This window comes from Rhinatrema bivittatum, chromosome 10 (genome assembly GCF_901001135.1).
Source record: "Rhinatrema bivittatum chromosome 10, aRhiBiv1.1, whole genome shotgun sequence".
Classification (NCBI taxonomy): domain Eukaryota; kingdom Metazoa; phylum Chordata; class Amphibia; order Gymnophiona; family Rhinatrematidae; genus Rhinatrema; species Rhinatrema bivittatum.
In genome coordinates, this window is record NC_042624.1 from 58,236,196 (window position 1) to 58,263,128 (window position 26,933).

Consider the following 26,933-nt stretch of genomic DNA (forward strand, 5'->3'; position numbering starts at 1 on the left):
TACTCTGGAATGTACAAGTAGGGCTAGCGTTTGAAATGATGAAACAGGTGCCAAGCATAACGAAACTATATTGTGTTTGTCTGAATAAAAAAAAGAACTTTAAGGTTGCTTTGTATGGTGTCTGTAGTTCAAGCCATAAATGATATGCTGAGGTTTACATGCAGTCTCTCTGAGGACAGGAATTCTCTGCCCCACATTGAACTGCATTACATTTCAGAGAAATTGTGGTATAGCTTTTGGAATTTTCTGTTTTACAGTTAGACAAACAGAAGGAACTACATAGTCCACCAGTGAACTTGTTATTGACATTGATGAATTTTTAAAGCATTATTTTTCTCAAATTTCAAATATATGAAGGATAAACTTATGGCAGAACACCAGAGAATGTTGTCATCATTAACATCTAAGTATTTCTTTCAGTATGGACAATATGCTCATCAATCTATTGAAAAGAATGACTGTAATATAATTCCATGAAAAATGAAAGTTGGTATGGTGATGCTCTGAGCTATGTCTGAAGAATACTAAATACAAATCCAAAACATAGTCCAAAAAACTAGAAGACAGTATGTCATCCCAATTCTTAACCATTATATTGGCTTCCCATATCATGGTACATTAAATATAAAGTTTCCATGATAATTATAAATTACTGGGAAATCCAGAAGTGCCATGGATCAGCGCATTACTGAATATTTGTTCCACTAAGAACCCTTTGCTCATCTTAATCTAGGATTCTTACAGTCCAGTCTCTTAATGGGAGGAGGAATAGCCTAGTGGTTAGAGCAGTTGACTATGAACCAGGAGACCTTGGGCAAGTCACTTTACCCTCCATTGCCTCAGGTACAAAAACTTAGATTGTAAGCCCTCTGGGGATAGAAAAATACCTACAAGTACCTGAATGTAAACCAGTGTGATATCTCGATTGAGATCGAATGTCGGTATATAAAAAATAATAAAATAAAAAAATAAGTCTGCATGTTTTATCCGCGAGGAGAGAGCCTGATTTTTCTATTGCGGCTCCTATGTATTGGTACGCGCTGCCAGCACGCATTAGGTAGACCCTCTGTACCAAAAGCTTCAGGAAATTGCTGAAAACCCGCTTATTTCAATTTGTCTATGAAACCGAGGCGTAGCAATCTGTTTTACTGGTAGAGATCTTGAAAGTTATTCCGTTTTAAGAATTTGTTTTTATGTAACGATGTATGTAACAATGTGAAACGCTTTGAACTTTTGAAATAGGCAGAATATAATTTTTTTTTTTAATAAATAAAAAGGAAAATCAAAAATATAAATCCAAAATAAGACTCAATCCCATTTGTTTCACTAATAATTGAAAAACATACAGCCCAATGTAAAATATAAAGGCCACCATAAAAAGACCCTTGCTTTACTTTGTGAATGATACTAATAAAATGGTTCTTAGTATAATCATTAGTCCAAGTCAATAGATTTTATGTTTTTTAGGATTATATATTTCCACATATAAAATAATACTCAGCTCATTTCATTGTATCTTGACCCAACATGGGACTTTGTTTTGCTGATAACTGCATGAGGGGGTTCTCAATTAGCCTCGGGGGCTGGAGATGTTCTTTCAACACCTTTTCTTCCACTGGTATTTTCTGGCTTTGTGACAGGTCAAGCCACAATAAAATGAGTTTTGTTTTATATTCAGAAATATTTTAATCCTAAAAAATATAAAATATGTTTATCTGGACCAATGATTATACTCAGAGTCAATTTATACATATTAGATTGGAGACCATAAAAAAGATATACATTTTAATGGTGGAAATTACACAGTTATGAAAGTAGGGGTTGGCAACCCCCAGCATGTATACATTGGCTTTGCATGCTGCTCCCTGCTGGAGCTAGATATCTTAGCCAGACCGCAGTGTCTTAAGGATATACTGGCTTGGTCCTGGCTCTGCCCTGTGTCAGCTGCATGCGTTGCTTTCTGAAAGGCTACCCCCATTTCCAGCAAGTGGAATACAGTAGAGTGTTGGGTGTGCTCCAGGGTCAGCCTTGGCAGTAAGTTGCATTTCCATAGCCAGGACACCAGCCTATCCTGGTGCCTCTTTAATAAGCAGTCTTCCATCCCACACAGACCAGGAAGGCAGGTAGACAGCCTGAAAGAGAAAATGTCCCCAACCTAAGAGACTGCCATGAAAACTCTCCAGCCTGAGACAGAGTGAGACTGCCATGAGAAACCCCAACCTGACAGAAAGAGCCAGACTTAATCGAGAAATGCAAGCCTGAGAGAGAGATTGCTATGAGAACTCCAAGCCTAAGAAAAACTGCTGAGTTTACCAGCTAGGTAAAGGAGCCTCTGCTTGAGACACAGGGTCTTGTTCTAAACACATTAAGGTCCATATTCAAAAGCATTTGGTCTGCTAATTCAGAAGTTAGCTGGTTAACTGAATATCTGAGCACATATCCAACTAAATTCTAGCCGTCTTAGGCCTGGATTTTCTAAGGTCGCAGACCTTAGAAAATCTGGCAGTAACAGGGGACGGGGGGGCCTGCGAAAGCCAGCAACCATCGCACCACTGCGGTGCGATGGCTGCCGGCTTTCGCACCGAATAACTACACCATAAAAGGCGCGAAATTGACAGCGATAAGGGTCCTTACCTTTCGCTGCCAGCGATGTCTCCGCAGAATCGGCCCCGGTGCCGCCCCAACTTCTCCTCTTCTGGGGCCAACTTCGCCCCCATTTAGCGATTGCATGCAAAATGGGACTTTTCGCGTGCGATCGCTTTTGGAAATGACCCCCTTAATTAGTAAGGAGACTAGAATTTAGCCAGAAAAGTTAAGTGTGTTCTGGGGAGATAACTGGAAGGAATTGTTAGCCAGATAAGTTAACTAGCTAACTCCAATATTCAGAGGTAGCCAAATGACTTAAGCAGCTAAGTCTGGTCGGGCCAAAGAACTGTCTAAAAGTTAACTAGCCGTAGTTAGCCGTCTAACTTTAAAATAGTCTGGTGCAGCTGCACTATTGAATATATTTGACTGCTTATGGGATTTTCTTTCCTCTTGGCATATATGCTGCCTCTCTAGGAGAGTATGTGGATAGGTATACATTGGTGAGGTTAGAATAAATTAATATTGTGATCAGGTGAGTGTAACACTAAAGGCCCTTAGAATACTGCTCACTGCAGGAAAAAGAGATTGCAGCCTAATATAGACTTGTGATGGTGGCAGAAGTCAGGGATTAGATGTTAATTTATGGAAAGATCAACCAGTTATGCAGGATGAACAGAATTGAAGAGGTGACACTTTGATGTATTTGAGAGCATTTTTTACTTGTTAAGTTTTACAATTTTGAAAATGTATTTACTGTGAAAAAATAAATAACACGAAGGACATTCAATCAAGTAAATCTTCCCCTATCCCTTCAATTTTGTTGGTCCAGTAAATGTTTACAAGTAAACATTGCTGATACTTGATCTCTATTATTATTATTATTTATTTCTTTTATATACCGACATTCAATTGAGATATCACATCGGTTTCCAGATAACCAAGAGAATAGGGCGTAGTCCGCCCTATTTTACATTATAACATGGTAACCAAAAAAAAAAAAAACCAATTATAACATATTATAACAGTGGTACATGGAACAAAAGGTTATAGGATATAACAAAAGGTTATAGGAAATAACATATGTACATGATTGTGTTGTTGATAAAATAAATTTAGGATTAGGGACTTGTTGGTAAGGTAATTTAGGAATAGAGGTGGGGGGGATGAGGGAAGGGAGGGGGGAAGGTGCGGTGGGAGGAAGTAGTGGAGTGAGGGATTCAGGGGGGTGAGAAGACTGAGTATGGGATGAGGTGTGTTGCGTTCGGGCAGGTTAAGGGTCGGGTGGGAAGGCTTTTAAAAACAGCCATGTCTTTAGGTGTTTTTTGAAGGTTTGCAGTGATGGTTCATTTCTGAGACAGGTGGGGAGGGTGTTCCATAGGGTGGGTCCCGCTATTGTTATGGCTCGTTTGCGGGTTGCGTTGAGGTGTGCAGATTTGAGATTGGGGATGGCTAGGAGGCCAGTGTTGGTGGATCTGAGGGTTCTTTGTGTGGGGTGTGGATGTATTGCGTTGTTTAGCCAGTTCATTTTGTTGTTGTGTATTTTTTTGTGCATGAGGGTGAGTGTTTTGTAATGGATTCTTTGTGTGATGGGTAGCCAGTGGAGTTCTTTGAGGGTAGGTGTGATGTGGGAGGATTTTTTGTTGTTGGTGATGATTCTGGCGGCGGCATTTTGTAGAACTTGGAGGGGTCTGATGTGGATTTCTGGTAGGCCGATGAGAAGGGAGTTGCAGTAGTCGAGTTTTGAGAGGATAATTGATTGAAGGACTGTTCGGAAGTCGTGCGCTTGGAGAAGGGGTTTAAGTTTTTTCAGGGTTTGGAGTTTGAAGAATCCATCCTTAATTGTATTGGAGATGTGTCGTTGAAAGTTGAGTTGGCTGTCAATTGTTACTCCTAGGTTTCTTGTGGATGGAGTGAGTGAGATTTGTGAGATCTGTGGCACTCCCGTGTTGATTGAGGTTCCTGGGTGGTTGGAGGGGGTGCACTTGAGGGGATAAGAGGGACGGTCATCGTGGATGTGAAGGATTTCTGTTTTGGCTTGGTTGAGGCATAGTGATAGTTGGGATAGTAATTGGGACAGATTTGAGCTGAGGTTGTTCCATTTTTCCATGGTGAGTTGGATGGACTTGTTTATGGGGAGAAGTATTTGTATGTCGTCTGCATAGACGAAGTAGGTGAGGTTTGCATCTGAAAGGTATTTGCATAGTGGGAGGAGGTAAATGTTAAAGAGGGTTGAGGAAAGGGAAGAACCCTGTGGGACCCCATGTGTGAGGGGCACTTGAGAGGATTCGGATGAGTTTGTCTTGACGATGTAGGATCTGTTTGAGAGGTAGGATTTGAACCATTTGATTGTGGTGTCTTGAAGACCAATTTCTTTAAGTCTGGCGAGGAGTGTTCTGTGATTGATGGTGTCAAAGGCGGCTGATATGTCAAGGAGTATCAGGAGGAACGATTTGCCTTTGTCACGGCCTCTGAGGATGGTATCAGTAAGGGAGAGGAGGAGGGTTTCAGTGCTGAGGAATTTTCTGAAACCGTGCTGTGCTGGCTGAAGAACATTATGGGTTTCAAGGTGGTCTGTAAGTTGGTTGTTGACTGTTTTTTCTATGATTTTTGCTAGGAATGGGAGGTTAGAGACTGGTCTGTAGTTTGCTGGGTCTGATTTGTCGAGTTGAGGTTTTTTGATGATTGGTTTGATGATGGCATTTTTGAGTTTTTCTGGGAAGATTCCTTGTTCGAGGGATAAGTTGATGATGTAGGTTATTGGTTTGACAATGATCTCTCTGATGAGTTTTAGGGTTTTGACGGGGATGGGGTCTAATGGGTGGGATGCAGTATCTAGTATCATAGTGTGATATTCTCCTATCCTGAGCATTCTTTTTTATATTGTGGAAAATCTATAGTATATATTTTTTTTCTATTTCAACATCTACCAGTAGAAAAGGTCAGTCTCAACATTACAAGAAGCAGTACTATTCATGAAGAAGAAACCTTGCCTATAATAACAGCAACACCACCACTACACAGACCTCATGCTAAGGAGAGAGCATAACCCAATCCGTTCCTGCAAACACAACAAAATCTAATCCCAGCATTTGATTACTAAACCAACACAACTCTCAGATTAGATTTGAACAGCCTTCAGTAGGGGGAAGGCTTCAACATTTCAGCTCATTATGGTCTTTGATAAATTGTTTAAATTTCAAAACCTTGCCTCTACAACAATCCCCCAAAGAATCACTCCATGAATGCCAAAGAGTTCCAACTCCTTGCAGCAAATGTGACTGAGCCAGGCCCAATACCACAAAGAAACACAAGATACTATTCCAAGTGCTTCCTCATTCCAAAGAAATTGGGGGGGGGGGGTCCTCTATCCTATCTTGAACCTCAGAGATCTCACAAACAGCTAAAGAGAAAAAAGTTTAGGATGAACTCTCTGGGAACTATCGTCCCTCATTTAGAAATCGGTAACTAGCTGACCACTCTGGACCTGAAAGATGTATACATGCATATTTGGATCCACGAGGCTCACAGGACACTTCACCATAGCCAATAACAGTATTGTGTTCTCCTTTTCAAACTTTCATCAGCACCCAGGTTCTTCACAAAATGCCTTACCACAGTCGCTGCTGATTTAAGCAAGAAAATTGTCTGTTTTTCCCTACTTGAACAGTAGGCTAATGTCCAACAATCTCTTCATGAAGTGCATACCTCTATTCTCTGTACAATGAGCATCTTTTAATCCATAGGATTCATCAGCAATTTCCCCAAAGTCCAATGTAGAACCCACACATGTAATAGATTTCATAGGAGCTTGCCTGGACCGTGCAGAGAGAGGTATTTCTCTCTCAGCAAATGATACACGCTCTAACCAAAATATTCCTACTTCTTTCCAAATAAAGGAAAGTTTTGGCCCCCTTCTTAATGCAGCAACATTTCATTTTAAATTATTTACGTGGCTCCACATGAGTCAAGCTAAATGGCACTTAAAGTTCCAGTTAAATCAGCATCTACAACTGCTTATCACCACTAGGTAGAAGAAATCACTAGTATTATCCTAAAATGCCCCTCCAAAGAGAAAATCCAAAGAAGGTCGCTCCTTAGGGAGTGATGGGAAGGGAGAGTGTTTTATGAAAGGACTTGTTTTTCTGTGGGGTTGGGCTGGATGGATCTTGCTTATTTATAGTGGGTTCCAGCTTGTCAGGTTCTTAGAATGGAAGAGGGAGACTTGTCCTACCCAATCCTTTGGTGGCAGGGAAGCTGGTTGGATGGTTAGTTCTGCTTTTGTATTTATATGCCTTTATACTGTTTATTATTTATGTATTTTGGAATTTTTTTTAACTGTAAGCCACTTTGGGCAGTCTTACTAGACTGAAAGAGAGGGATGTTAAGTGAAAATAGAAAAATATTATACAAGATACATATCTCCAACACCCTCATCTATTCTCTAATCTGGTGGATGAAGCCTTCAGATCTGTAGAGAGGACAATTTTTTCACCAGCTTCAATTTCAACTTATGATAATTACAGATGACGCCAGTCAGGAAGGAGAAGCCTATGTGAGCAACCTTCTTTCTGGGGAACTTGATCTCCACAGGAAAGATAGTTCTACATAAACCAATTACAGTTCAGAACAATCTTCAATGCTTTTAAAGTGTTCAATCCATGGTTAAAAGGGAAAGTGGGCTTAATTCAAACAACCAAGTACAGAAATGGTGTACCACGTTAGCAAATAAAGAGGAACAGCCTCTTTCAACCTTTGTCAAGAGACAGGAATCAGTCTGGCTTCCTGGAAACCAAAACTAGACACAAGTTGCCAACCACAACCACACGAATGGTTATTGGATCAATGTATAACAAGTTTCAACTTTGGAGAGCTCCACAAATAGATCTCTTTGCAGCACTATTCAACAACAGAGAGTGAGAGAAAGAGAGAGACTCTGTATCAGGCCTTTACAGTAGTCAATTATTTATATCTCTATAGGAGGGCCAGATAATAGCATGAGGTGTTGTTGATGATTTAGGGTTTAGGGGCCAGTTTTACATGCAGAGTGAGACATACGAGCAGCACAGTACATCTTGTTCAAGATTTGACGTCATTTGGAGTGAGGAAAGTCACACAAAGATAAGATTTCGACAATGTTCTCTCGGCCTAGCTTGATGGACTGGTCATAGTTCTAATTTAATTAAATCCAGCTGTAATTATTTATTGTAAATAATGTTCACTGGGTGATAATCATTCAAAATATATCATTGTTTTCTCTGTAGTGATGGACAGTCTACATTAATTGTTTGGGTTGCTATATCAGAATTTTAGTTTAGTTCTGTGTCTAATATATGTGTATGATGCCACTGATATTAATATGGTTATCTGCAGGGCACTGTGCACAACTCAGTCTATTTCATGAACAGCACCATAGTCCCTGTTTCCCAATTGTGTGACTAATAATTTGTAGCTCTTTTGTAGAGCAAATGTGCGTTTTTTCTGTATTACCTAACAAACAAGACTTTAGTTTAAAATCGAAAAGGATCTCTGTAGCTTTCTAAACTTATGGGAGATTGGATGTTCTGAGAGCAGCCACCCTGGTATTGGTATTGCACAGCTTTGAGGTTAGACATGGGAAGGGAGAGGTGCTGGATGTGAATTAAGCTGGGGATTTTGTATGCTCATCTGCCCAAGATGATAGAGTACAAAGGAAGAAGATGACAAAAAAGGAGAGAGATTTTACAGGCAGTCACACTGCCCCGCTGGCAGCTGGGCTATATCCTTAGCAGTGTGAACAGAAATAAATGGATGTGTTTGGTTGGTGTGTTTCTGACTGTATCTACTATGTTTAATATGTTATTTCTAATTCATGTTTAGGGAGAACTCATCACCTTCTGTGAAGATAGTTTTGTAAAGCATCGATCTAGCACGATCAAACACTTCCTGGAAACTGCAGTGAATCTTCAGCTTTTTAAACAAGTAAGACAGATCATATTCAGCTGTTAATTGTATTCGTGTTAGATCCTTACAGTGATATAAATTGTAATGTATAATGTTCATGTATAACTGCTATGACACAACATGCAATATGAGAAGTGGTCTGGCCTACAGTGATAGTGGTTGGTGTGAACACTTCCTGAACTGACATGAATGTATATTCATTACTGTAAATAAAGGCGTTGCAGACTAGCTTGGTCTTCTGTTTGCCGCCAGCTTTCTGAAAAAGAGAGCAGATGTTATGTTCTGTTGTAGGCACATTCTACATTGACTGAATCCTCTGTGCATGGGAGAACTTCAGGTCCTAGGCCGAAATCTGTTGGTTTTTCATGCTGATTTTCTGTTGCTAGTAGTACACAATATAATAGCCTCAGTCATTTTTATACCTTTTCTCTTAGATGGGTGATTAATGTCTTTTAGACATCTGACTTTCTGATACAGTATTTTTACTAGATTGTTTGTTTCTGCCCTTAGCACTGGCAAAGTCTGTTTTTAAAATTTTAAAGTAATTCTAGCTTTCTTCTTCAGCCCCACAAAGTGCTTTAATTTCACTACCTAAGGTGAATATCTTTGAATCTGAAAAAGGGATCCTTATTTCCAATAAATATTTCTGATTTTTTTTATTTTTTTCAGGCTAGAACAGATCTTGTGCGTGCTGCAGTTTGAGGCTGTATTCTTCTTAGTACTTCTGCTTTTCTTCAGCCTTGAGAATGGCATTTTAATACAGAGGATCAATGCACTAGCTGTTCCTAGTTCTGAGACGGGCTTTTCTCTATGAATGACCTTACTAATGCTTCTGTTAGATCTGATGTCAGAGTCTTGGAATTCAGTTATTATTTGCTTCTGAAGTCAGAGAAAAAGCTGAAAGTGGTTGTATTTTGAGCTTCAAGTACCTTTGATGGCTGTCCAGTAATAGATTATGGAATCTTTTATAGGAATTGTTGAGGCCAGCAAGAAAACCCTCAAAAACTGTATGAGTTGTAGATGGTATACAGTTCACTGTGTCTTGAAGTGTACAAAAAGTCTTATTTTCAGTGTAATAACACTGATTAGTATTTTGAATAAGACCAAAAAAATATGTTTGAAGTAAGATGTATTTGCGGTGTGCAAAAAAAAAAAATACATTTAAATCTAAAATATAGCTTTAAATAATTTTCAGACTATACAAGACATATTTCCACCCTCAAATTAAGGTGCATGATTTGGCCTAATGATTTTAATGATGAAAAAGAGAGAGAGAGCAGGGTGTGCCCCCAGTAGCTCAGTAGCAGCCACTGTTCTCTTCGGTTATTTTATGGAGGTGAGGGTTAGGGGGACTGGGGTTTCTCCATCATATACTTGTCCTCCTCCTCTACCCCCTGAAGAATCATAAAAATCTGGAGCATGATGACAAGATAAGAACTATAAGGACCATCTAAGTCAACCTAGGTTCATTCCTGATGAAATGCCAGCGGCTCCAGTTGATCTCTGACTTTCTCCCTTACAACTTCACCACTAGAAATCCTCTGTGCCTCTCCCAGGCTTTGTTACTGTTTTTGCCTCCACCATTTCCACTGGGAGACCATTCCATGTGTCCAAATCCCTTTCTGTGACATTAGTTATTACTTTAGTATAAACTCACTAAATAAATAGAATATTTTGCATTCGTCTACAAATATGCAGCTTGACAAGAGTAGGAAAAGTATAGTGCTACTCTCACAGTGAGCTGCTGTCAAGCTAGGGCAAGAGTACACTGTAAAAAATCTCATCTTTGTGTACCTTTCTTCACTCTAAATCACATCAAATCTTCACTGATGTGTACTGTGTTGGTCGCACCTCTGACTGTGCATGTAAAACTGCCCCCCAAACCCTAGACCACCCCCAAAACCTCACCTTGACTTACTAGTTGACATTTCTACAGTGGTATAAATAGTTGACTAATATGTGTACCACCCCAGAAGCGCTCTCTTTTTCTACTCATCATTCCACTCCACTCTCCCTCTCCTGCCCAATACGGGATTTGCAATATTTATCGCCAAACCTATTTCGGGTATAACACCAGGAAAAATAGGTGTAGTTATTTCTGGTGTTAAAACATGCAAAAACATGTGTTATGCTATTGCACACAACATTAAACACCCCTCATTTTCATAAACTCTGCCCAAACTCCTCCCTTTTGACTACATTTTAAAAATTTTAATACACATCTCACGATGCGTATTTTCTCGCAGGTGTTAGGGCCCTAATGCCCGCGATAACGCCTAATGAGATTTGATGAATGACCCTGATAGAAAGTTACAACCAACAAAACAAAATATATAAGAGAAAATGATAACATTGCTCATCATAGAATAGGCCTAATGTATGCAAACAATAATGCAATTAATACTAGCAACGACACTCTAATGCCCATGGCTTCATAGGCCATTATAGACATAAGGAAATTTGTCATCATGCTTGGTTTATTTGACAACCGTCCAAACCAATTAAAAGTATCAAAAACTGCACAGAATCTAGTTATCTCAAAGACAAATATGCTTACCAGATATCTACACTACCTGCCTTTACTGCCAATATTTAATTTGCCAAATGGATCTATCCATGAGTTTAATATAGCACATGAATGAAGTGTAATAAGTCACCTAACTGACCATTGTGCTGTTCTTAGTTTTATAAACCAATTTGATTGTACACATGCTGTAGTTAACTATACATGTCTTTCAAGACCACTTCCATACATTAACCACCCTGACTAGCATTTGATTGACAAATTATATTCCCTCCTTGTTGCTGTATTAAGATTTAGAGTAAGTTATTTTGGTGTATTTTTTCTGTCTAACTATACAAGCACTAAGTAGAATCCTAAGGCCCTGATACATACACATACATACACTGTAAGCATGGGATATAGGGATGGATTGATGGCGGGAAGGTTCTTATTGCTTGCATGCATGCAAGTCTCCAGATAGATGTTTATATATAGTAACATAGTACATGATGGCAGATAAAGACCAAAATGATCCATCCAGTTTTCCTAGTTGAGCTTCATCCATTTTGGGAAGACACATAAATTCCCATATGCAGTCCAACATCCCCCCCCCCCCCCCCCAATATGTTTTTTACCTGACTTTTCAATCCTCTTCCTAAAGTGTTCTCCATATGTGTTCCTAGCATGCCTAAAATTTGTTACAGTGATGGCCTCTACCACCTCTGTTAGTAGTCCATTTCAGGCCTTGCCATCATCAACTTTACTTCTTTCAAGACCAATGCTTAAGCCAACTCCTAGGCCCCCTCTATGTCTTTAGTTTTGCAATGATTCCCTCAGCCACTAAGGTTAATGAAGCTGGTGAAAAAAAAAAAATATGACCTCCCCATGCTCAGTGCAGTTTGGGTATCAACCATGGTCCTCTATGCAGGACACCTGCAGGAAACCTGATTTTGTTGTATTACTGCTGTTTTGTGATTTAGAAGCCTCGGCTCAGTTCGAAGTGCCTTCATTGTTGATTAAACAACCACGGCAGCTTTCAAAATCAGACACATACAAATATGCTTTTTATATAATGTAAGTTTTGATTAACAGATTGAAATGTTTTTAACTGAAAGAGCTTTTTGTGTTTTGTTCACAGTATGTTTTTACATTATTATTTAATTTGTAGAATGTACGGTCCTTGGCATCGTTCAAATTCCCTCTGAAGTAGCCTGTCTGCGAAACCGGGATCTTTGTTGGGGTTTTTCACAGTTTTATTTATTTTATTTATTTAGGCATTTTATTTATTTATTTATTTATTTCGAATTTCTTCTATACCGATAGCCGTTTGCACATCGTATCGGTTTACATACAACTAAGAACTTTTGGGTGAGGCCCTTACATGGAACAATAGCACTTGTGTGCTATTGTTATGCATTTTATGCATTTTATATACCATCTTTCCAAATGAAGATCACAATGGTTTACAATATCAGCATTCCTATTCTTGGTCAACGGTCACATATTGTGTGTTCACATTCTAAGCTAAAATCACAATGTTTATGTTGTATTCAAAGATTTGCGCTGTTTTCATTTGTTTATGTATCGATGTATTAATACAGTATATGCTTGACTATCCATGACATGATTATGCACATGTTGTAAGGTTCTAGCAGTGGTTACAGGATACATTTTTTAATTGTATGTACTTAAATACGATATCAATTACAATGCAAATTACTGATTAATAGTTACCATTAAATAAATATTTTGCAAGTAATTTTTCTAAGTTTATAAACATTTTTGGATGATTTATTTGTTATAATAAAGTTTTTTTTACATTTTAAACAATATATGAGTGTAGGTTTCCATTCAGGTTTTATACAGTATAATATACAACAGCGCACTTTTTTTTTTTTTTTTTAAATTAATTTATGAAGTTTTATAACATTAACATAAAATGATACAAAACAAGAAAAACATCTTCATCAACATACTTCTCATTAAGGGGCAGATCTTCAAACCTGCACAAGGGTGTAGATTTGTTTGTGCAACCCGACGCGAACAAAACTACGCCCAATTTTATAACATGTGCGTGCTGCCGCACGCATGTTATAAAATCCAGGGTCAGCGCACACAAGGGGGTGCACAATTGTGCATCTTGCGTGCGCTGAGCCGCGCAAGTTTCATTCCGCCCCCCCCCACCTTCGCTTCCCTTTCCCTATCTAACCCGCCCCCCTGCCCTATCTAAACCCCCCCTACCTTTATTGTTGAAGTTATGCGTGCGCGCGGCAGCCGGCTGCCGGCGCACCATCCCCCGGCATGGCGGCTGTTCTGGAGGCCTCGGTCCTGCCCCCAGAACACCCCTTTTTCAGAGCCCCGGGACTTGCGCGCGCCGCCAAGCCTATGCAAAATAGGCTCGGCGCACGCAGGGGCAGATTTTCTCGGGTTATGCGCATAGCCTTTGAAAATCTGCCCCTAAGTAAGTAAATAATAAAAAAAAGAGATATTCATGTACAAGCCCACATCTGGGGGGACAAAGTAAAGTATAAAAGAAATAATAAAGATCCTTCCAGGACAAACCCATACCTCATCTTCAACTTAATTTTAGTCTTATCAGTTAGAAACATTTCCAAATGTATGGGATCAAAAAAGATAAACTTATTGCCTTGAAAGCAAATAACACACTTTCAGGAGAACTTTAGGTAAAATGATGCCCCTAAGGCTAAGACCTGAGTTTTCAATTGCAAAAATTGCTTCCTTCTTAACTGGGTCTCCCTAGAGACATCTTGAAAAATCTGAATCTTTTGACCACAGAAATGGCTCTCTCTTCAAATACTGTTGAAAAAATATATCTTTATCTGAATGTAATACAAAGATAACTATAAAAGTTGCTCTTGTATTTATAACATCTGATTCAAGAAATGATGAAACATTAGGGCTTGCTAATGGTGTTAGAACATCAAAAGACCCTTCTTCTGTGGTTACCTCCCTCTTTTTAACAGGCAAATAAGTTAGATAACAAAAAAATCTTATCAACTATGAATTGAAGAACCTTGTTTATATATTTCTTAAATAGCTCAACCCCCAAAAGGAGGCGAGTTATAGGAAAATTCAATAAACGTAAATTTTTTAACATAATCTGTTCTCCAGCATCTCATATTTCTGATGGATGGTTACGTTATTCTTAATGCCTGCAACTGAGGTTGAATGTAAATTAGTTATTACTACAGCCTGTGATTTTACTTCCAGTTCTAATTTAGAAGATCTTTTTCCAAGTCTAAAAACTTCGAGGATGCTTTTTCAGTATAAAGACATAAGGAATTATCAATTCTGTAGATCACCCTCCATATATCTCTAAGAGATATTTTTGCTGGCTCCTCCTGAGATCTTAACTCAGACCTCGTCTTCAGCAAATTAATCTGAACAGGGTCGGAAATAGGTTGGCCAGGTGTGGTCAAAGACGTTACAGGTTCAGCAACTAATGTAGCCAAATCTCCAGGGTTGTCAGTCTGTGGAGTATCGGGATTAGCCTGTCCACTAAGTCCCCCTGAACATTCTGAATATCCAAATCTCTGATGGCAACAAGAAAAGTTCAAAGAAATACTAGAATCCTCCAACAACATACTTGAAGAAGCATGGGGTTTGGGTGGAGGGGAATGCGTTTCGGGGGATAAAGAAATCCCAGCTAATTCCATTTTTAAATCTTGCAGTGGTGAATTAGCTTTATGAACCTGAAAGTCCATTGGTCCGCAGATTGTAGTAGGAGTAGATACAATCGCCGATGTTTTTTCTGTCCTTTTTTTCCCCATAGTATTAGTGGAAGAAAATGGCATAAGGGTATGCTGGCGCCAGCACACCGCTGCATGCCACAGTTTAAAGGTCCCAGATCCTTCAGGTCGGACACAGGTGTCCTGCCAAATGCCTGCGGCTCAGATCTTCCAAAGCCTCCAGGTCCCGAGAAGATCAAGGAAAGGAACGTACCCTCTAACTCTGCTGCACGCCGTGATTTAAACGTCCCGGGTCCTTCAGGTCGAGCACAGGCATCCTGCCGAATGCCCGTGGCTCAGATCTTCCGAAGCCTCCAGATCCCGGGAAGATATGGAACAGAACGTTCCCTCTAACTCAACTTCATGCCACGATTTTCCTGGGTCCTTCAGGTCGGGCACAGGCATTCTGCCGAATGCCCATGGCTCAGATCTTCCGAAGCCTCCAGGTCCCGAGACGATTAAGGAAAGGACTGTCCCCCAACAGTGCACTTTCTACTTTTGGAGTAGGCTTGTCTGGTATCTTTTCTTTCTACATATATATATATGTCATAGATAAGAATCACAGCTGTTGCAGAATGTTGATGTAATCCCCAAGGAAATATCAAGACCTAATGACAGAGGCTGACCTACTGTGTATTATCGTGCATAGGACTTGGGTTTGAATTCTAGTCAGGTTTTCTGCTTTCCAAGCCAGCTGGGGTGCTGCACAAGTGGTATTCAGAGCCCCTCTGCATAGGGAGTCCAAATCATGGAGCAGTGGTATCCAGTTGTAGGGCCCTGTGAAGGAGTGTATAGAAAACTCCTTCCGAATACCTTAAAGGACCAGTCACAGCTATCTGATCTGGTTCCCCTTAAGAATCAGCCCTGCAAGGAATTATGGGTGAAGATAGGTTCCCCTAACCCATAACCAGAAGGGTTAGAGGGATCCCAGGGAGAAGGCAGGAAGCCGTTGTACATTGAGGACTTTGAATAGGTAAGGTCTGTAAAGGTAAGCAGCCTTTCATCTGTACTTTTCTTTATTGCAAATAAGGTTTGTGTGTGGAAACAGCCAGGGTCTACCCACATCTGTCATCCTGGCTGTTTCCCAAGCCATGACCACTCCCAATTACCACAGGCCTATTATTGAAGGGTTTCAGAAGGAACCCTGGTGCATAGTTCTTAGTAGGGACTGTCATTGCGATAGCCATGATAGCTGAGTTAAGAAGAGATATAACAAAAGGAAAGAAAATCAGAAATAAAGGCTTATAGCAACAGAAACAACCCTGGTTCTTTTTTAACTATAAGCCCAAAGGAGCATCTCCCCCTCCTCTCCCTCCCCCACAAAAAAATAAAAATAAATAAAACTTTACACAGTGATAGAATATCATGAAAAGCAGGGATTCATACAGTAGATATATCGTTAAATGCTCTCCAGACATTTAAAGACACATATTAACTTTACCTGCAAAAAGAAAACATCTTTGATAAATTATTTTAAATTAATAATTCACCAAGCAATTGAAAATAGTAAGTTCAACACACCTTGTATGCCTTTGAAGTTCTGTAGTGCTAGGCAAAACTAGCTTATCTATGAATCTCCAGTTTTCACTATATTCTGCCATTAGGTTGTGATGTGTTTTGGTGGTGGTTTAATATGATAGGTTTTTATTTATTTTTATTGTTTTGCAATACTAATTTTGCATGCATTCTTTTGCATTGTTTGGGCTTATTTTAATTCGTTACATTTTCTGTATTAATTTAGTGTTAATCTGCTTTATGGTTTGTTTGCATTTTGTATTTGTTTTTAGTTCATTTTATATTTGTATTTGAGGTTCCCCTTTCATTTTTGTTCCATCTTTTGTGACTGAGACTTCCCAGGCATGTTAGTTTAAAAAAAAAAAAAAGTTTTATACTGACCTTGAAAAGGAGAGGTGGAAAAGGCAGTGTAATTATTTGCATAATTTACAATTGCATAAGTGAAGCACAGGGTGATGAAGCAATGATAGAGATCCACACAGTGGCAAACTCAGTGCTGGCACTCACGAATGCAAGACTCCTTTGACCTCTGTTCCTTTAATGTAACTGTTAGATCGTGCCCTGTGGTAATGCATACCTTAATGTCCTCTGTTCATTAATTATGATTATGTTTGTCATTGGGCCATAATTTGAAAAGGTATTTGGCATATTTGTTAACAATATAAATTTGTGATGTGATTTTAAGTCAATATAATAAGTCATTTATTAGCAAAGGAAATGTTAGAATAGTTTTAACCTCGTTGCATACTGAAAATTCAGTCAGATTATGCAGTTACTTCTCCATTAAAATAACTTGTAATAAAAGTCTACTCTGCATTGCTATTTTTTTGGACAATCCTAATTAGCAGTATTTGTGTTCTGATGGTCTACCCCATACTAATCCTCATTCTGAAAACTCCAACTCAGGCTCTCAATTAGCTCCTGATACGATTTTTTCCAAATGATGAAGATGGCAATTAATCATCTGGTGGTTTATGGCATGGTATAAATTCATGATGTTCCCAAAAGAGATAATGTCCTTCAGTTCAAAGGCTGTTTTCTGCATTGTGGTAGCTAGAGATGCTGTTATCTCTTTTACTCACTGTGAAATAATCCAGCGATGCCATAATAGTCTGACCATGAACCAAGTCCATTTGGAAAAAAGCCTACTTGGAAGGGGGGAAAAGGAGATTGACCCAGAAGGAGCAGGGAATTATCTCTTGCAGCATGTGCTGCGTTACTCTTGCTGTTGGAGGTTCCTTTTTTTCTTTTTTTTAACTTCTTAAAGAACCAAGTTTGTTGCATTTCATCAGTCTGTGCATTGACAAGCATCAGATTGCCCTTGGCAGGGCTGTTTGCATAGTCAGTGATAATGCGTGACACTTGCTTGAATAATTAATTTCCACTGGCTTCCATGTCATGTTTTAGGCACATTGAAAAGAAGGCAGCTTATACTAGAAGTGCACAATCTGTAAACAGTTTTCAAATGTTTCTCAGCTTAAAATTCAAGCCAAGCTTCTCCCTGGTAAAAGGAACAGATTACTTTTTGTAAACTTTGTACAACTAAACATGTTGTTAAAAACAGAAAGACTTAATTCTATGAGGCAAATTAAATCTTTAAAAGAATGCTAATTTAATAGTATACCTCATCTGAATGGGCTATTAAATGTACTATTTTCTTTCTGTACAGTGTGTGTTACAGTATGTGGGAGGACAAGTAGTATTTCACACAGCTATGTAAAAAAAATGTCTTCTCAAGAAGAAAGTACTGGTGGCCATGTTAGTCCACTTGAATATGTAGAAATAAGTCAACAAACAATCTGTAGATGATAGATTTTTCTTGCACTAACTCAATACATCTGTGACTAGCTTTTGAGAGCTGTGCTCTTTTCACCAGATTAGTGAAGAAGTAACACAGTTACACTGAGTGTAAAGAGTACAGAGTTTACTGATCCTTAATTTTTCCAGAGCCCTCAAGAAGATATTTTCTGTATTTCTTTTCTTTAAATTTCAGTTTTTTTTTGGTTTTTGTTAGAGCTTTGCTTCTTTTCCTTGGTAGCCAAGGAAACATCTCTAGACCCCACTCCTCATCCCTTGCAGCATAGGCAGTAAGAATTGACATTCCATGCTACAAATTATATAAATATGGGAAATGTCCTGGGAGACATTTAAATTGGAGAGAAATAAAGGGAGTGCAAAAATTGACTGGCTTGCTTAACTTGAAGGGGGTATGCGTCATGCAGATTTGATGAAAATTAAACAAACATAGGAGTTAATTCTACTTTACGTCATTGTGCTGTGCTAAATACATCTTGCTTCTACAACAGATAGTACCTTTATGCTTTAAAATCATTGTTTAGCAGTTGTCTCTTTCTAACTAGTGATGCTGATGATGTTATTGCTGGTAACTTATCTTTTATGGATGATCTGAGATTTGCATTGTATAAAGTGTAGAGAAGAGTACTCACAAATCCTGTTGCTTGCATACAGTATCACACAAGCACAATCTAGACATCTAATTTATTTACTCAGAGGCACATTTTCAAAAAGCTGCTGAGCACCCAAAATAGCTGTCTGTGCTTAATTGCCCATGTTTAGTATAATTGTACAGGTGAAAATGATCCTAAACTTAGTTGGCTAAAATATAGCAGTTACCTGCTACAGAGGGTCAACTCACTTTGTACAGCACTCTTTGCACTTTCAGCACTAAACAATAATGTTGATTCTATTTGTGTAAATCAGAAATAACACTGGTTGCGTTGTTGCTACAGCTGTCTTTAGTGATCAGTTCCATTATTCCATGAAGACTACTGATTGGAAGGCTTTCTGTCAAGGCATAGGTTATTATCACAAGTCACAGAAAAAATCCCCAAATAGTATCAAATAAATCTTGGTTACCACAGGAAAGCCTGCCAGTAGTGTAGAAACTCTGCTTGGCTACTGTTACATTTGCCGGCTCACTCATCCCAACGCTGAAGCGTGGCAGGATGCCATTGTGTGGCCAGACATTGCCACTCCTGCAGCCTCCTGATGCGCTGCAATCCTCTCCCTGTTGCTCCCTAGGTGCGCACGCTGATACTTAGGGTCCCTGCATCAGGAAATCAGCTCTCCAGTGCTTCCTGATGACATCACATGGCCGGGTATTTAAACCCTGGCTATGCAACACCAAGGCACTTCAGCAGTGGGTTAGCTACCTCCTGGTAGTGAGTGTTGCTGCTTCTGACTGAGTCTTCAGTCTTTCCTTGCCTTTGTCCAGCCTTCTGTGTCTTCCTCCTAGCCTTGCTCTCACCTTCAGCCTCAACCTACCTTCTGTGTCTTCAGCCTTGCCTTGCCCCTTGTCTTCAGCCTCATCCTGGCTTCCATGTCTTCGGCCTTGCCTTGTTGTCGTCTTCAGCCTCAACCAGTCTTCTGTGTCTTCAACCTTGCCTTGCTTCTCTTGGACTGTCTCCTGGTACCGATCATAGCCATCCTTGTCTGCAGTCTGCCTTGACCATAGCCCGTTACTTGACTATCCTACTTGCTGCCTACTTTGACCACAGCCTAAATACAGAACCTCACTTAGTCTTCACCAGAGACACTCACCTGCCAACCCCCGGAACACAAAGGCTCAATCTGCGGGGAAAGGAGCTGGTATAAGCGAAGCTCCAGCTAAGTCTCTGCATCATCTTCCACCAGCTGGCAATGTGGACCTACTGGGCCTTCCCAGCAGGTGGCATCAACCTCACTCCAGTACAAGGTTCCACAACTCTAACAGCTGACTTTACTGCTCATTTTCAGATGTTCAATGATTGTTTTCGGTTTTTGAAGGCTGGCTCACATGCACACCAATTATTTCTGCCTATTGCTTCATATCTTCTAACACCGACAGCAGCACAGCTTTCCTGTGTATATTGCTTGAACTACATATTATGGCATGCTGTAGCCTTTTGTATATGTGTTGCTTAATTGATGTACACGTTTTAATTTAAAATCATCAAATTAAGTGCTAAGCAAACTACATTTTCAAAGATCTTTGTCTTGTATTTCAGTTCATTGAAGGTCGCCTGATGAAGCTAAATGCAGGAAGGGGGTTCACTGATGTATTTGAAGAGGAGATCACGGCAGGTGACTTCTGTGGAGGTAAAGAATTATTTCTCTATACTTTGTCACTGGCTGCTTGGAATTCATTGCTTTATACCTTAGAATATCATTAGGCTGACTCTGATCTAGTACTGGTACGTACTAAAGGATTTGCTAAATGAATGAAGTTTGCTTATGCTTTATCTGTAACAGTATAATTGGAGCCAGTTTTACCTTCAGGAAGATTCAGAGTGCATGTGTACTAGGTGCAAAAAAGAACCACGGTCTATGGCCACCTCCTAAGGCAGGGCTTCCCAAAGTTGTCCTGGTGACTCCATCGCCAATCAGATTTTCAGGAATCCCACAAAGAAGATGCATGAGAAAAATTTGCATATACTGGGTCTCCAGTATATGTAAATGTTTTTCTCATGCATATTCATTGTGGATGTCCTGAACCAATTGGCTGTAAGGTCACCAGGACAGCTCTGGGAAGCCCTGTCCTAACGACTATCATAGTGATGGTTGGGTTTGGATCCACCTGTTGTCATCTGGGAAATTGGAGGAAATTGAGCCTGGCCAAGGGAAAAAAAAAAAGAAAGCAGTATAGTTGATTTTACTAATTAGTCTGCCATGCTTTTTTATTATTTACATACTCAGATCTATATCATTATAGCATATAATGAAGAGAGGCAAATGATCTCTTTATTGGAATCACTTGATTAGTCAGAAATAAGACGAGTTATTTTAATTCTTAAAGATTTCTTTTTTTTTAAACTGGTTAAATTGTTTAGAAAATATTGTTGTCAGTTGTGTTCTTCCCAGTCAAAAGGAAAAACATTTTAATGTAATATTGACTTCTCTAAATTCTATTCCCTAAAATGTCATATTTACATTTATTCTGTTAGCTACTCTACTGCATGTTTTTGTCTGCTGTCCTGGTTCTTTAGTAACCCTTAACGTTCTCATGAGTTTTTGAAATATTGTGATAAATTGCCACAAGCAAGTTATAACAAATGCCGAAAAAACTCCATCACCTATTTGTAATCTGCACACCCTGTGTATTTAGGTATTGGGTGACACATTTATTGGCTGATGCCCAGGGACATGGCTGTTTTATAACTTACGCACGTGTTTGCATGCATGTTATAAAATAGCCTGGCCACATGCTATTTGTGCCAAATTGTAAGTGGGCATGCGCAAGTGTGCGCGAATGTTGTTTCTACCGCGTAAATCACATTTTAAAAGGGGCACGCACCAACGCCATTTCCAGTTTTACCAGTTCATCCCCAGTTCACCCAATTAAGAGAGAGGTCTCCAAACCTCTCCAGTTATCCCCGACCCTTAAAACCCCACCAAACTCTCTATTTATCTTTATTTTATAACTTACACGGTGTCCATAGTAGAAGTAAAGTTGTGGCAGAGGACTTTGGCGCATGCCGGATCGCGTAAGTATTTACGTGCACATCTCAGCTTCATGCCCCAAAAACACCCATGCCTCGCCCATACTACACCAACATCCCGGCCCTTTTTGAAAACTTTTGAGATGTGCGCACTTTGGTATTTACACGCATATCCAGGCGGCTTTTAAGGTCTGCTAGGCATGCGAGAGCCCAACATATTCGTGCATCCCCTAATTAATTTTCTTATTTTTATTTATTTAAAAACATTTCTTACCCGCTCTTCCTTCATTCGGGGCAGAGTACATCAAAACATCCATAATTATTCACATTAAACAAGTAATAATAAAACAACATTAATCATAAGTAACAATAAAAACAAAATAACATGGTGACATCAAGATGGAGGCAGAATTGGCTATGTTAACATGGATGGGTCTTCAGGGCCTTCTTAAAGAACTTAGGCTGTTTCAGGTTTCTAATTTCTTTAGGGATGGAGTTCCAAAGGGTCAGGCCAGCTAAGGACAGGCCCATTCCCTAGTTTCATCTAGGTAAGAAGATTTTGGCGAGGGAATATCTAACAAATTCTGATTGGAGGAACGCAGTGGTCTGGAAGTAGTGTAAATTTTCATAATTGCAATGGTCTAGGGGGAATGTAAATTATTGATGAGCGAATGAATGATGGTGATCAATTTATATTGGACCTGATAAGTTATTGGGAGCCAGTGGAGGGATTGCAGGATGGGGGTAATGTTACAGATTAGGGTGCCAGTTTGAAGGTGTGCTGCAGAATTCTGAATGATTTGGAGAGGACGGGTGACATATGGGAAGACCTATGAAAAGAGAATTGCAATAGTTGATACCAGAGAAAAGCAAGACTTGCAGAACAGTTCGAAAATTAAGATCAAGAAATGGTTTGAGGTGCCATAGTAATCTAAGTTTATGATAAGACGTTTGTACCAGGGCTTTGATATGATTATTCATTGCTAGGTCAATAAAAAACCTGAGATTGCGGACAGACTCTGAGATCATAATACATTGGCACATTTGGTGCTGTGAATGTGGACAATCTCATAATTTCTATTTTGCTTAGGTTCAGTGCAAGCTTGTTTTGATTAATCCAGGTTTGGATTGTGTGAGAAATTCCTCGGTTTTATGCATGCGTCAAGATTTTAAAATTCACCTTTAATTCTGTACTTATATGTGTACTTTAGAAGAACTGTGTATGCTGGGGAAAAGTACTAGAACTTAATGGCAATAGGCTGGCTTGCAGGATGAGAAAACCGGCAGTATAATTTAAATCAACTACAGATTACAGTTGTGCAAAAATCTTCACCTTGAAGATGAAAATCACAGAACAAAAATGGTGAAGGAAAATTATGTATACCTTATTCAAACACTTGTAGTATTAATCAATGTGCAAGAGACTTGATCTGTAGTCTTATGCCCACAATGAGCTCTAGACTATGTCTGCTTAATGCACATACAGTACATTATCATTTACCACTAGTGTCAACAAAATATTTCAGAGAGTAAATACTTCAAATAATTATCTTAAGAAGACTCTGCATAACTTCTTCTACTGCACGACACCACACCCAACACCAATGGCCTTTTTGGTAGTGTGTATTAGGAGGTGGGTCAGAGTGCTGGAGGGGAAGAGAGAAATAATGGGTGGAGAGGAAGGATGGTGTGTAAGGGCTCATTTCATTGGGGGAAGGGACGGGGGTGCTGGCTCTACGTGACGCTCACTGTCTATATTAGGATGCACCCCTGGCTTGCAGAGCCCTCTGCAGCATGGACCATCAGCTTTGTATCCTGGCATACTTACCCCCCTGATGGTGGTAAGTTACAGCTTGGCTCCAAGGTGACAGCAGATGGCATCCGTGGCGTTCTATCTCCAGAGGCACGGTCTCGCCTTTTTCTTGTTCCCAGCACTAGAGAGATGTCCAAGCAGAAGAAGAGTCCTATTGCGACATGGCTGGGGCTGGGCTACAACTGTGTGCAGCGTTGGGGTCAATAAGTCATAGAGGGCATCCCAGCAGTGTCTCAGACACGAGTAATGAGTGTGTGTGTGTGTGTGTGTGTGTGTGTGTGTGTGTATATATATATATATATATATATATATATATATATATATATATATATATATATATATATATATATATATATAAAAAATGAAAATTCTGTCATTCTTCAAAAGGTTCAGGTCTTATGGGAAGGGAGCGGGTGGCCGATGCATTAACAAAGAGCATCCGTTGTCTTGACAGGAGGAGGCTGCCCAGCATAGTGGTTGGAAGTGAAAGGAAGCTTATGGCATTGTGGCAGGATGAAAGTCTCCAGCATGGTAGCCAGCAGAAAAAAGGGATTTTGCAATATTGTGGCCCAAAGAAGGCTCCCAGAGGGGTGGTGGCAGCAGACCTGGACATTCCATGTGCCATCATTACATTCACCACCATCCTACCTAATGATGTGTGGGCCTTACAAAAAAAAAAATAATAAAATATATTTCGATAGATATATATTCAGCGGGCTTTTCTCTTTCCAGCCCCATCTTTTGCCCTTACTGTGTTGCAATGATATGTCTTCTAGATGCTAGTGATCTCAGGCATATCCTGCATGAATCTCTCCTAGCTTCTCCCTTACTTCTGCCCAGCAAACATAGGACATATGCAGACTATAGGAGGTGGTCATGTTGAGGATCGACAAGGTTTTTCAGATTTGGAAGGAATGCAGTTTGTGCTAGGCAGCCATCTTGGGGTTGACAAAGTGTCTCATAATTGGAAGCACTGGGATTTAGGGGTGTCTGATCCTTATGATCCTCTCCCTGGTGGCCATTTTGAGATCATCTGGTTTTCAAAAAAAAAAAGATGAAAGCACTCAAGCTACACATGGGGAAGTAGCCTAGCTGTCAAAGTAGTGGACTGTGACTCAAGGAAACCATGATTCATATTTGGCTGGGCCCCTTGTGATCGTGATAATATCCCTTTGACAGGGTTTGGATTTAAGAAATTAAAACCTTGCAATGTCCGTGTGCATTAACATGTAGAAGTAGTACTGTGGGACAATTTTGGCAAACATTGTGGCAAATCCCATCACTGTCCCATTCACAGCCCTCTCCCAATAAAGAATTTGTGCCCATAGCAGTATTACGATGCCTAAGTGAGAGTCTTTATAGAGCTCCTGTATTACTGTTCGATGCTCATGTTTCGGTGGCACCAAATGTTTTATAGTTGCGAGAGCTATGCAGTCTTCTTCTGAGGCTCCCCTGCCTCCCGCTTTTGCCCACAGGGAGCAAGTTTTATAGCGGTGGTTATGAGCAATCCCTAACAATAGCTTCTCATTTTCTTTCTACAAGTTTATTCTTAGTGCCCCGACATCATGAAAAGGCAACCAAACAGCATAAACATGGAGCATGCAGATTCAGAAACAGAAGGCAACATCCAACTCTCCCATGACCTTTCGCAGGGTCACATGGCATGGTTCTTTCCATGTCCCCAGGGCGAGCAACAAGAGTTAGAACATTTAATGCTGGAATTTCACCAACAAGCACAGATCCACAGGACTGAGTGGCTGCATCAGTGCATGTCCTCTGTCAGTCAGCGGGCCATGGCCAGTGGCAAAAGCTTCAACCATGTACCCTAGCAAGGAGGAGGACTGGCCCATGTGCCAGCTATACAGCATCCAGCAACATCAAGCAGCCCAACAGCAGCGTAGGCACTGATAACCTTTCTGCACCTGGCCAAAGAGAAATTAGGGAAGCCAACCAATTTGGCAGTAATAATGGGAGATTTCAGTTACCCTAAAATTGGCTGGGTAAATGTAACATCAGGATATGCTAGAAAGAGTAAAGTTCCTGGATGGAATGAATGACTGCTTCGTGGAACAATTGGTTTAGGAACTGACAAGAGAGTGAGCTAATTTAGATCTAATTCTAGTGGAACGCAGGATTTGGTCAGAGAGGTAATGGTAGTGGGGCCATTTGGCAATAGTGATCATAACATGGTCAAATTTGAATTAATGACTGGATGGGGGCAATAAGTAAATCTATAGCTCTAGCACTAAACTTTCAAAAGGGAGACTTTGATAAAATGAGGAAAATAGTTAGAAAAAAACCTGAAAGGTGCAGTTTCAAAGGTTAAGAGTGTACAACAGGCTTGGACATTTTTTTAAAATACCATCTTAGAAGTGCAGTCCAGATGATTTCCATGCATTAAGAAAGGAGGAAGGAATGCCAAACAATTGCCATAATGGTGAAAGGGACTATTTTAGCCAAAAGAATTTCCTTCAAAATTTGAAAGAAGGCTCCATCTTGGAAAATAGGAAAATGCATAAGCATTGGCAAGTTAAATATAAAACATTGATAAGACAGGCTAAGAAAGAATTTGCAAAGAAGTTAGTCATACAGGCAAAACCTCATAGTAAAAACTTTTAAAAATATATTCAAAGCAGGAAACCTGTGAGGGAGTCGATTGGACTGTTAGATGATCGAGGGGTTAAAGGGGCACTTAGGGAAGATAAGATAATTGCAGAAAGAATAAATTAATTCTTTGCTTTGGTCTTTACTAATGAGGATGTTGGGCAGACACCCGTTACAGAGTCTGTTTTCAAGGGTGATGATTCTAGTGAACTGAACGAAATCACGGTAAACCTGAAAGATGTAGTAGGCCAGATTGACAAAGTGAAGAGTAGCAAATTGCCTGGACCAGATGGTATACACCTCAGGGTTCTGAAAGAATTTAAAAATGAAATTTCAGATCTGTTACTAGTAATTTGTAACCTATCATTAAAATCGTCCATTGTACCTGAAAACTGGAGGGTGACCAATGTAACACTAATATTTGAAAAGGGCTCCAGTGGTGATCCAGGAAACTAATACTGGGAAAAATTGTGGGAACTATTCTAAAGAACAAAATCACAGAACATATAGATAAACTTGCTTTAATAGGACATAGCCAGCATAGATTTACCCAAGGGAAGTCTTTCATCACAAATTTGCTCCATTATTTTTAAGGAATTAATAAACATGTGGATGTGAGCTGATAGATGTAGTGTATTTGTATTTTCAGAAGGCATTTGACAGAGTCCCCTATGAGAGACTTTTAGGAAAATTAAAAAGTCATGGGATAGAAGGTAATGTACCTTTGAGGATTGCAAACTGGTTAAAAGACAGGAAACAGAGAGTAGGATTTAAATAGTTTTTTC

At 39.7% G+C, this 26,933-nt stretch overlaps 1 protein-coding gene across 3 annotated transcripts in view; it reads left to right on the forward strand.

Moving 5' to 3' along the window:
• The window catches only part of DENND1B (DENN domain containing 1B), a 505,088-nt gene that overhangs the window by 387,008 nt on the left and 91,147 nt on the right, over nt 1–26,933 (forward strand). For all 3 annotated transcript variants that reach the window (XM_029617745.1, XM_029617746.1, XM_029617747.1), the window contains 2 exons: nt 8,443–8,544; nt 20,301–20,391. In XM_029617745.1, coding sequence (XP_029473605.1) covers nt 8,443–8,544; nt 20,301–20,391 — 193 coding nt within the window. The remainder of the gene's footprint in view (nt 1–8,442; nt 8,545–20,300; nt 20,392–26,933) is intronic.